At 36.8% G+C, this 12,723-nt stretch overlaps 1 protein-coding gene across 1 annotated transcript; it reads right to left on the reverse strand.

The window, feature by feature from the left end:
* Positions 1–855: 855 nt before the first annotated feature.
* On the reverse strand, positions 856–8,269 carry LOC141405058 (uncharacterized). Its single transcript, XM_073989039.1, has 4 exons — positions 7,809–8,269; positions 7,633–7,718; positions 4,737–4,893; positions 856–1,542 (listed from the first exon to the last, which is right to left on the reverse strand). The coding sequence occupies exons 1-4, from the start codon at positions 7,993–7,995 to the stop codon at positions 1,400–1,402; spliced, it is 573 nt and encodes a 190-aa protein (XP_073845140.1). The 5' UTR covers positions 7,996–8,269; the 3' UTR covers positions 856–1,399.
* Positions 8,270–12,723: the final 4,454 nt, after the last annotated feature.

A 12,723-nucleotide genomic window follows, 5' to 3' on the forward strand; every position in this document is an offset into this window, starting at 1 on the left:
CATTTTAACTGACCCTTTGGCATTGCATTTTAACTAACCCTTTGGGGTAGAATAGGAGGCAGTCCAAAGCATGTGTTTGGTACAGGCATTCTGCGGAAATTGTGCAAGCCATTACAAAATATGCCAGAACAAATAAAATGCATTTATTACTTGTGCAAAACAAAAATATTAACAACTTTATAACATTAACACAAATTATGAAAATTATCCATTGAATTCAATCGCAAACATGCGTGTTTCCTCCGCTTGCAATTGTTCCAAGCTGAACTGTTTTTGCTTCATTTGCTAATTGGGTTGTCTTCCCATCACCAGTTAAGATTTCGACACGTACTCCAACAGCACTCCATTCGGAAATTTTCTTCTGGTGAGTTGCCGGAAAAATCTTCACAAATTAAATATTATTTAAATATTAATTATTATTTAGTTTGTATTAACAAATGTTTGGACATGTTAACACGCTTATCTCTTTTTGGAAAATGAAAGCCGCTGCCTGTAGAGATGTACAATCTGATTTATGTACATATAGGGATCTCTAACAACTGCTAATAAAATGTAGCGAACGGAGTGCCTTTTTCACGACTCCGTTTGGACTGCATCCGGATGCTGTTAAATTGTGAGGAATTGGAGTGCCTTTTTCACGACTCCGTTGAACTGCATCCGGATGTTGTTAAAATGTGACAAGTGGATGTGATTCTTTGGATTGCATCCAAATGCGGTTAAAATGTGAGGATTGGAGTGCCTTTTTCACGACTCCGTTTGAACGGCATCAAAACATGCCGTGATAGAAGCAGTCTACATTGCACTACTTCCAATTTATTTTGCTGGGTAAAAATGTATTTAGTACGGATTTCTATATATTCTTTGTATGTTTTTATATATTTCTGGCTATCTACTAAAGTTGGCTTGCTTTCAATAAAATAAGTACAACAAATCGATTTTTTATATGTAACTAGAAAAACGAAACATTTTATTTCGAAAAAGATAAACATAAATATTCGAATTCATAAATGTGTTTTTTGTTTTTCTTGTTTTTTGTTATATACATATATAAATATTTCAATAACATATATCTCATTGGCGGGATATTATAGGTAAATATGTATGTATGTGTATTGATAATAAGATTCATTAATAATATTAAGTAATAAAAAACATCACAAAATTTTGTTCATACTCGAAAATTTGGTAATTAATTTTGGTTTCAAACATTGTGTGGGAGGATAATACAAAATTCAGAAATTATCCAGAAATACTTGATCGTACATCGTTAGTATTACTATTTTAATACAGTACCACTATCAGCTCATTTTCGTGAGATTATTTAAGATATTTCTTGTTTTTTATATTTGGTTTGATTTTATGAAATCATGTAGAACTAAATCCTTTTTCTGCGTGTAGCCTATTCAACAGTGGGTGGCATTTTGGTATAGTTAGGATACTGAGCAGCCGATGTGGTTGGCAATAGACGTTGCTGGAGATCACGATTGGCACGAATTTGTTTGAACAGCGAGTAAATGGCATTCCAGATAATCAGTTGAATCACTGTAAAGAAGTGGAAAATACAAATATAAATATTTATTAAGATAATACAGAATGTGTTGTTGTTGCATGTTGAAGTCGTCTTTGAGTCAGTCAGCCATATAAATAATAACAAAATATATAAACACAAGAAGTACAGATAAGGTCTGTTTATTGATGTTGGATTATAGGCACCATACAATTTTTTAAAAATGTCCTAGACAAAGACTGCTTCATATTTAAATCAAGTTTGAAATTGAATGGGTTTTACGTTATGAAATACCGATTCAGGGTCGCACGACTAATATCTGAGCAAAACCCTAGAACTATACATTCCAAATACTTCGAAAATGTCTTGCATAATTCCTTTTCTGAAACCAAACCACTATTCACACACTAACAACGAAAATGTTTGTATCCAAGATATGCAGCTAAAGCATTCCTCCACACTGCATGATTTTTAAAATAATAGGAATGCTGCTAGGATGAATTTCAAATGTGACGATAGGGCTGATTTATTACGAATCCAATCGAAAACTTCTGTGAAATCCTTACTAACACTGCACGGCTTGCAATTTTGCTGCTGGGCAGAGCATTATGGCCTTTCCCATAATCGTGTTGGTTCGATCTCTAAAATAGCATTTCCATCTTGGTTAATATCGACATCCTATGTTGTGTTACATAAACCCTTGGTGTTAGATGCTGTGCGGAGCCAGGGAGCTGATACTGGTTGTTAACAGGATGCTCGGTGAGCATAAGCGGAACAAGTGGCTAAATCATCTGAAGAGCTGCAACATTAAAGACGAAAAAAGTGAATAAGTGGGCAACGTCTAAGTCACTCTCGAACCCTGGAAAGAATGGAGATAGGAGGCTCAGCCACATTTGTCATGTAACCTCGGGAGTGACAGAACAAAGAGAAGAGTACTACGTCGAATTACACCTCTTCCTGGCGACTAGGAGACACCACAATTTATTGCGTCGAATGTCATCAGGAACGCTAAATCATCCAAACCATTGGGTCCAGTTGGAATTTCCATGGTTATGCTAAAACAGTTGGATGAGTCGAGTATCTCATCAAAGTTCAGGTAGAGAACTTGAGAACTCGGTTGCCACCCACGTCGTTCCCGAAGTCTGGAAAATGGGCAGGGTGGTTCAGTCAGCAAAGGTGAATCATACAAAAAACTCCTGAGGCCTTACTCTTGTCCAGCGTCAGAAATAGCTATCCAGTTGCCGACCATCAGCATGGGTTTCGGAAGCAGCACAAAACGCCATCTCCACACATTTTAGTCGAGGACTCAACCAGAGCAAGCCGTGGCAGGGAAAAGTTATGATTGCGCTCGAATTATCAAAAGCCTTTGACACTGTCAGCACTCCACGCTGTTTGAGGACATTGAACAGACTACCCTTCGGCCAAGTTTGAAACGTATGTGTGAACTCCAGTCGTACGTGGAATTCAGTAATAAGAAGTCCAAGTCTTTTAGAATGAAACAGGGAATTCTCCAGGGTGGGGCGATATCTCCAGAATGGTTTAACCTCTACTTCTTCTGTATCCCACCCCCCTCCACACGGCATTGGTTGCCTCCTCACGTTTTCAGTGGGCCATCTACATGAGGAGACAAAGATTCTTCCTGATTCTTCGTTGCAGTACTTGCTCGCGTGTTACCGTGAGAGTCACCTAATCACAATATGGTGGATAGGGAACACCTTACCCAGGCAAATCAGGAGGGATCTTCATGATCTAGAAAGATAGGTCCAGCGTTACAATAGAGAACCCTAGATCAACAAGCCTATAAAGCAGATTTAAATAACATTCACACAGATGAAGTTGCAGATACCATAAACAACTATCGTCTGAATGTGGTCCCCGGAGAACATTATCTATTTATAGCAGCTGAGGAGGGTGGCTCAACTACCCTCGGAATGGTGCAGTCATCTGAATTTTTATAGGACAAGGATCGATGACACCGTGCCGCTACTAAAGCCACTAGCAACAGTTTTTCGAACAATTATGATGAAGAATGCAAAGATATGCTAAGGTAAAGGTTGGGTATGACCTCAAATAGTAAAAAAGGAAGGAAATAACTAAATAAATGACCAATGGAGAGATCCAGCATTACAAGATAAAGGCGCTATGTATTATCTTGCCGACCAAATCCACCGCCACCCTTTTCACATCCTGGACTAATAGATTAGGGAATAGAATTGTAGGACAATACGAACAACTGTCCAATACCATTTGGTGCTATTAGTAGTGCTTGTCTTAATTTCTCCATGTCAATGCTCTAACGGACACAAAATGAGGCAAGGACAAAAATAGCATACAACAGCTGAACATACAAAGCAACCAGCATATCCATCCTTAACTATTAAACTAGCTTAACTATCTCCTTGACTATGAAACGGCCATAAAAATTATCACGGTCTACAGCTGCCACCATGGTGCATACCCACTCTCCTTGCACGCTAAAGGTCGATTCCCCGGTCAGGCAACATCAAATTTTCAACGGCGTCATTTTCTGAGTATTTCAGCCATGTAAAACCTCTCTATAAGTAGTGTTTTAGGACACGTCGAACTCGGCGATAAACTGTAGGGGTGCTCTCATTGATATGATAGAAGACTCCCTTGCCCCTTCTGGGATGTTTGTGGAACAATTATTTACAGCTTCACTCTCTCCAAAATTTAGAATACGTGAATAATTCATGATATCAAAGACAATGGCCTGAATACATTATTTCTTAACGACACAGCGCATTTATTTGGTTTGCAACGCTCGCCCACAAACAAAGGGAACTAATGAGACAGAAATCCTACTACCATGATCAATTATTCCCATCTGTTCCATTATTATTTTATAAAAATCATTGAGCATTAAAACAAAATGGGCAAAATGGAAACAATAACAACTCAAATGTAAATATACAACTACTTCAAATACTTATGTAACTTAATACGACCCATCTCAATATTTTGCAAATATGCAAAGTAAGCGCAAACTAATAAAATAATAAATGTAAATTAAAACAACAACAAAAACAAAAACACAAATCGGGTAAATCACCGCAAATAAATAATTACAGATAGGTTCACAGAAATAAAATAACAACAATTCCAATAAAGCAAAAAAACACATTGCCCTGTATGTCGTCCAACAATCCAACATGCATGATTGATAAACATGCTGATGATAATGATGATTCATTATTTTGTATGTACTTACCCAAACTCAATGCGGTACCAATGAGTGTTCCAATTACTGAACCAACTGGTAGTCCCTTAGCAATAGACACATATATCATGTATATGAAGTTGAGGACATTGTAGAAGATGAAAATGTAAGCATTAACCAACCAAGGTGCCAAAAGTAGATGACGTTCCTGAAAGAAGAAATAATACATATCGATTACATTCATGGAATAAGATAAGAATAACAAACATGTAGTTCCTTGAACGTAAATGGTTTCTTTTCTTCGAATATAAAATGACGCGCACAGTCTTTATGTAGTAATTTTCCATTTTATAGAGCATACAAAGGAGTTTTAAAAGACGAACCAAGATGATGACGTTTTTAAAGTAAGCAATAAGTATAGGGAATACATACATTTAAATTCTTACTTGAGGGAGTTAATAAGAAACTAACTAATATAACATATCTAAATGGTTTCAGAAATGCTCGGAAAATCTAAGCCATTATGCTGACACACATTGAAAATGTGATGTCTTTCTTGAGACCCGAACTCAGCATTTAATGCACAAGGTAGTCTTGCAGTACGCATTGTAATCGCTTGTTGGTTTTGGTTTGGTTTACCACACACACACACAAACACCACCAACCAGTAGCAAAGATACTCGAGGCGTTACTCCTCCCCAGCATCAGAGTGTGTTATCCAGTTGCGGATCATTAACACGGGTTCCGGAAGCAGCATATTACCACAACTGCACTGCACATCAGTTCCACATATATTGGCCAAGGACTCAAGCAGGACAAACCATGCCATAAAAAAGTGATGGTAGCATTGGATCTGACCAAATCGTTTGATACGGTCAGCAATGCTAGGCTGTTCGAGGATATCGAGAATACTACCCTCCGGCCTTGTTTGAAACGCTGGGTCACCAACTAATTACGTAGTCGCCATACGTGGAATTCAGAGACAATAAGTCCAAACCCCGTAGAGTGCAGCCGGGAGTTCCCCAAGGAGGGGTGATATCTCCGGAACTGTTCAACCTCTACCTTTCTGCAATTTCACGTCCTCCCGACGGCATTGAATTAATTACCTACGCGGATTATTGTACGCTCATTGCGTCAGGTCCCACCGTTGATAACATTTGTGTCAAGCTAAACGTTTATTTCATGAAAATAACCGCCAATAAGGCAACAGTCACACTGTTCACCACATGGACGGCGCAAGTGAAGCTTCCACTGAATGTGCAATTCGAGGGTTCAATAATTCCGTCGCTAAACTACCCCAAAGTCCTGGGTATCACATTCGATATCATAAGTGGTCCGCGCATGCTGCAGCTATCCGCGATAAGAAGAGAAACAGGAACAAGGTACCCAAGTCCCTATCCGGCAGCACTTGGGGTGGGAATAAAGAAACCTTGTTAACCACAAACAACGCAATAGGGTCGGTCTGTGGTAAGCCATGTGGCGCCAGCGTGGTCTGCTTACGTAAGTTATACGCAATGGGATATCTTGCAAATCTGCCAGTATTCAGCCCTGAGAACAGCAACAGGGTGTCTCCTCATGTCTTCAGTCGACCGTTTGCATTAGGAGACCAATATCCTGCCGGTGCGTCGATACAAGAGAATGTTGTCGATGCACTATTTGGTTGGATGTTATAGGCAAAGACCATCCGAAACACCACCTGATGGATATGCCCGAGCTCCTCAGCCAAGTTAGGGAGGATTTTATTGATCTGGAGAGGAAGGTCCAGAGATACAAAAGATAACCCCTAGATCAACGTTCTTATCAAGCAGGTTTGAGAGAAATTCACACTGAAGCCTACAGTGTGAATGTTGTCCTCGAAGATCACCCACCATCCGTGGCAATCGAGGGTCGTGTTGGCGCAACTAAGATCTGGTTGGTGCAGCCGCGTCAATTCTTACTGGGCCAAGATTGATGGCGGAACCGGTCCGCATACTACGCACCATCATGGGCCTAATCCTATCTAGGTGGCGTCTTCTCTGAACTTGGAAGCAGAGCCGAATCAATGAAACAAAGACATACACAATTATGTAGAAGCTGCAACAACAACAACCTATTACGTTATATGATACCAATAAAGATTCTTCATCTTTCCCAAGTGCTGACGTCTTCGGAGTTGATGGTATTGTTCATATGGTATTGTACGTTTCGGAGATAGCTGTGGAACGTACGGAATACTTAAACAGGCTGTCTTGACCCTGAGCACCATGAATTAGTGATCAAAATTGTTCTAACATCGACCGAAGAAGGACTTAATAAGAGTTTAAACTTTTTAAAAAATCTTCAACTATAGGAAAGAAGCGACCTATTCTGTTTAGTCATATAGTACATTTACGAAATCCACTAGATTTCAACTATCAATTCCTTTGCGTATACGTCAAATGAAATCTCATTTAAAATCCATTTGATTTCATTTGAAGTTTAAGCAATGGAATTGACAGTTGAAATCGAGTAGATTTCGTAAATGTAAACCTAGCAATAGGCTGATATGTGAGGAAACGGCGTGTTGTTGTAGTGTTCCTTTTTTCCACGCGGTTATGATATCAAAACATTTTGAATGATAAGTCTTATCTCCATTTATCTAAAGAACTACATCCATTTTGTGGTGCAAACAGACTTTAACACGAAATAAACAAAATTCTCGGTTTCTTACAATGTATCGATGTGCGTTGTACAGAGAACCGGCTCAAAACTTAGCCAGAAGTCAACAAGAACAACTGAAGATTATAGCCAAAAAAGAAAATGCGCATAAGATGATGAATCAAAAGAAAAAACAAAGAAGCAAGCAAAACAAATTCAGATTTCTAGATATACCAACATCTCCGCCAGATATTGTATTTCATATTTTTGCTGTTATGCACACGTCTCCCAACCTAATGCCCACTATAAACTCAACAGAAAAAAAACTTACCTTAACTGTGCCTACAATTAACAGAGACGATGCAATCACATTTGTCACACTTGTCGTAAGGTAGACGCATAGGGTAATGATAACAGCTGCCAGGGAAGAGAAAGAAAAAAGAATAACATGCAAATATTTACATTCTCAAAGATTAAGAATATGGAGGGTCGCTGACATTTACTTACCGGTCCTTATGCCAACATTATCGGTGGCATTGCTGGTATCCACATTATCCTGTATAAATTTCACCAATTCATCCAATCGAGTAAATGCCACACACAAAATAATCGTTGAAAATATGGAACCAATTAAATTGAACCAACCAATTACAATGCCCACAGTCGACAAACGAAAACCGCACAAACTATTCATTGTTCTGGGGAACACAACAAAGGCACACTCAATGAATTTCACAATAAAATGGAATCAAACAAAAGTAATTGAATGCTGTTTGGCGCTCGAGTCTTATAATTCAATCGGGAAAAAATCCAAAACAATACAAAGGGAATTTATCCACTTCTTATCTGACGATGGCGTTCTACAATGGACTCCTCGAAACAGAACTGTTTTGAATTGCTGGAAAATATCAACTAAAAATGAGCGTCGTAATTTTTCATCTGTTCATTAGCTTTTTGTGAAAACAAAAGCTTTGAGATTTTTTTAGTGTTGGTAAGCGAAATATTACAAGGTAGATAAATACACAATTGATGACCTTAGTCTTATGTCAGACAATGAAAATTTTCAATGAAAACGTTTTGCCATTTTCTTCCAAATTTTCATTGACGTCTACAAACATTTATGAAATCATATGAAAATTTTGATATTTTCATTGCTTTGCATTGGTTTGAGATTTACGAATTTAAACACAAAGCATAATTTCAGATTACAGAACCTTGTGTACAGAGTTTCACCCCCTTCACACCTCTTGCCTATAAACTCATTTTCATGTACACGAAAATTTTCATAGTCTGGCATAAGACTTATTGATGCCGTACAACGACTGTCAAAAATGAATGGCGGCTAAAAATTCAAACTTGTGTCATGCGGGCACACTGTGGGCATGCAGGAAATCAAATCAAAACAATTTTGATTTTGGAAATGAAACTCTTTCAATCCGATGAATTTTGTTTATTTTCGAAGTTTTTTGAAAATAACAAATAGTTTGTGATGAAATTAAAAAAAAATTAAAAATTTCAACTTAAAGTCCTGAGGCTCAATTCTTGTTGTATGAAAATTTGATATGAAAAGTTTTATAAAGGAAATAAATGTCAAATGAAAAATTTTATAACGCAAATATTTTTCATTTAAAATTTACATAGAACGAGAATCCAGCCCCTGTTTCGGAGAAAAATTTATCATTTATGGAACGTTGCTTTACACCAGTGTTCACCAAAAACTACAAATGCAACCGCATGTTGGGCACACACACGAGATTATCTATCCCTCTCTACCCTGCAAACATTTTCTATCGCCTAAGAATAATTCACGATTCTTCTTGGCGATTAATTTGTCGCAGGCGATATCGGCTAAAAATTTTCCGAGTATCCAAGCAGGGCACTCACCTATCAGCCTGCACGACAGCATTTGTGATAGTATCCCCCATACCATTGCTATCACAAACGATCCGTTTTCGAATATTTTTCGATAGTTTTGCGGATATTTTGTTCGAAAACGACACTCGAGAACGAATTAAAAACGATTCATTCGTCGCTCAGTTTGTGGCAGGAAAATCTTCGAATGCGAATGTCGTTAATAATATTATTAGCGAATGAAAGATGATAGTTTTTACGATAGTGCCGAAAAAGCATTTTTGGCGGAGTTTCGATTTTTTGACATGTTCAACTTTATCTGACGTCTCTTGATTTTTCTGTTATGTACCTTTTCTTCTTTGTAATGTTTGCGATTCAATGCGTGTAACAGTTTATAAACATTGTTGTCTTGTATTTGTAACCAAGCTATATGTTGTGTTTATCATCACTTCTTGTTAATATTGAAGAAAAAACATTCCCAAAATGTTCGAAAATGATATCGTTTTTAAACTTTTGGCGAACAAAAGAACAACGTGCTTGTGTACACCCGAAAAACATTTGCCAATCCTTCGACAGTGACATCGTTTTCGAAAGTTGTGCCGGAACCCCCATCAGTCTGGGTGAATTGTGTTTATTATCAAATTGTCAATAAACAATTTTGAAAAACAGAAAATAATGTTGGTGTAGGAACACAAAAACGTAGAATTCATTCATTTTTGGAGGAGAATCTCAAGATTTTTAGACTTGACTGATGGTTCGTGCTACTCACTTGTCAGTCACACATGTAGAAAGAGTTCATCCGACTGACGGCACAGACTGATAAATGAATACGGGCCTTATGGGTACGTTACACGATATGTTTTTAACATATGGGTTGTCACTTTTTAAATACAAAATGTCTATGCAAAGTGGCAACCCATATGTAAAAAACATATCGTGTAATATATCGTACCCATTAGTAAATGTTTATGCAATGCGAATCGCGACCAAGCTTCGCTGACAAATCATATGGAAGATCTTAAGAAGAAGAAAATATAAAGAAAAAATTAAAGGAAATTTATTTTTCATTTTCCTTTGTTTCTTGTTTCTTTCATTTGTTGTCTTTGATTTTTACCCTTTTTGTTTTCTTTTCTGATTTGTTATAATTTTTAATTATTCATCGGGGCTCTCTCTTATACATAGCAAAAGCATTGGAATGCTCCTTCAATCAGTTTTGGCCTTGAGAAGGTGCAAACTTTTCGAAAAATGTCGATAAATGGCACTGTGCTACAAAAGTTGATCAGAAAAATATTCAAGCGTTCTGATGCAAAATTATATCGTGTTGGGATCCATGGACAACGACAATGCCTTTAGTTTGTTTGTGTCACATCGTTTTATTTTTTTATAACGGTAAAAGTAGTGAAAATCTGGGTTTCATACATTTTCAAATTTAAACGGACATATCTTCTTTTTTTCACAACGGACTTCTATTGATTCTTCTTCCTTTTAAAGGGGTGAATTATATCTTTCGAACTAGTTATTATTTTTTTTAATCGGTTAACAAATGGCTATGTTATAGTGGATTAAGTTTGAAAACCCCCACAAAGAAAACTTTAACTGAATTTCTCATAATTTTCAAATATATAATTTTTTTGTTTTGTTCAATATTTATTTTGAAAATTAAGAGGAATCCAGTTATAGTTTTTTTGTGGGAGGTTTTCAAACTTAATCCACAATAACTTAGCCATTTGTTAACCGATTTAAAAAAAAATAACTTGTTCGAAAGATATTATTTACCCCTTTAAAAGGAAGAAGAATCAATAGAAGTCCGTTGTGAAAAAAAAGAAGATATGTCCATTTTAATTAGAAAATGTATGAAACCCAGATTTTCACTACTTTTACCGTTATAAAAAAATAAAACGAAGTGACACAAACAAACTAAAGGCATTGTCGTTCTCCATGGATCCTTACACGATATAATTTTGCATCAGAACTCTTGAATATTTTTCTAGTCAACTTTTGTAGCACAGTGCCATTTATCGACATTTTTCGAAAAGTTTGCACCTTCTCAAAGCCAAAACTGCCTGAAGAAGCATTCTAATGCTTTCGCGATGTATCAGAGAGTTCTTAATTACCTACGTGGCTACAATTTTTGTCTTTGTGTTGGATAGAAAATCTCAATGGTTTGGCTGTTATATTCGAAGATGTCAAAAAAAAAAAAAAACGTAGATAAAAAACTTATAGTCAAAATCGGGAGGCTCGATTTTCATGGTAGACATATGGTCCGGTAGACTTTTTTGCTCAGTTCAATCCCAGGAAGCACAGTCGCGAAGGGCTTATGGGTACTTTACAAGATATGTTTTTTGCATATGAGTTGTCACTTCTCCAATACAAAATGTATACGCAAAGTGACAACTCATATGTAAAATACATATCGTGTAAAGTACCCATTATTAAGGTTTTTTCCTTCCACACAAATCGCCCCGGCCTAGTGTATACCCTCATTAGCATAAATGCTGGGGGTATAAAAATTTTGCACTTTTTGTATATATGTCTAAAATCGTTCACAATGCAAATTATTAAAAAATATAAATACAAAATTGCATAAACTTTTAATTGTTTATGGTTCACAAAAAACTAAGAGTACGTTTTAACAATTTACCTGTGTGCTAGCACACAGGCGTGCTCACCCCTAGTGTAAATACAAAAGCTTTGAGCTTTTTTAGTGTTGGTAAGCGAAATATTACAAGGTAGATAAACACACAATGGATGACCTTATTGATGCCGTACAACGACTGTCAAAAATGAATGGCGGCTAAACATTCAAACTTGTGTCATGCGGGCACACTGTGGGCATGCAGGAAATCAAATCAAAACAATTTTGATTTTGGAAATGAAACTCTTTCAATCCGATGAATTTTGTTTATTTTCGAAGTTTTTGAAAATAACAAATAGTTTGTGATGAAATTAAAAAAAATTAAAAATTTCAACTTAAAGTCCTGAGGCTCAATTCTTGTTGTATGAAAATTTGATATGAAAAGTTTTATAAAGGAAATAAATGTCAAATGAAAAATTTTATAACGCAAATATTTTTCATTTAAAATTTACATAGAACGAGAATCCAGCCCCTGTTTCGGAGAAAAATTTATCATTTATGGAACGTTGTTTTACACCAGTGTTCACCAAAAACTACAAATGCAACCGCATGTTGGGCACACACACGAGATTATTTATCCCTCTCTACCATGCAAACATTTTCTATCGCCTAAGAATAATTCACGATTCTTCTTGGCGATTAATTTGTCGCAGGCGATATCGGCTAAAAATCTTCCGAGTATCCAAGCAGGGCACTCACCTATCAGCCTGCACGAAAGCATTTGTGATAGTATCCCCCATACCATTGCTATCGCAAACGATCCGTTTTCGAATATTTTTCGATAGTTTTGCGGATATTTTGTTCGAAAACGACACTCGAGAACGAATTAAAAACGATTCATTCGTCGCTCAGTTTGTGGCAGGAAAACCTTCGAATGCGAATGTCGTTAATAATATTATTAGCGAATGAAAGATGATAGTTTTTACGATAGTGCCG

This window comes from Musca autumnalis, unplaced genomic scaffold (genome assembly GCF_047663935.1).
Source record: "Musca autumnalis isolate F117 unplaced genomic scaffold, ASM4766393v1 scaffold_5, whole genome shotgun sequence".
Classification (NCBI taxonomy): domain Eukaryota; kingdom Metazoa; phylum Arthropoda; class Insecta; order Diptera; family Muscidae; genus Musca; species Musca autumnalis.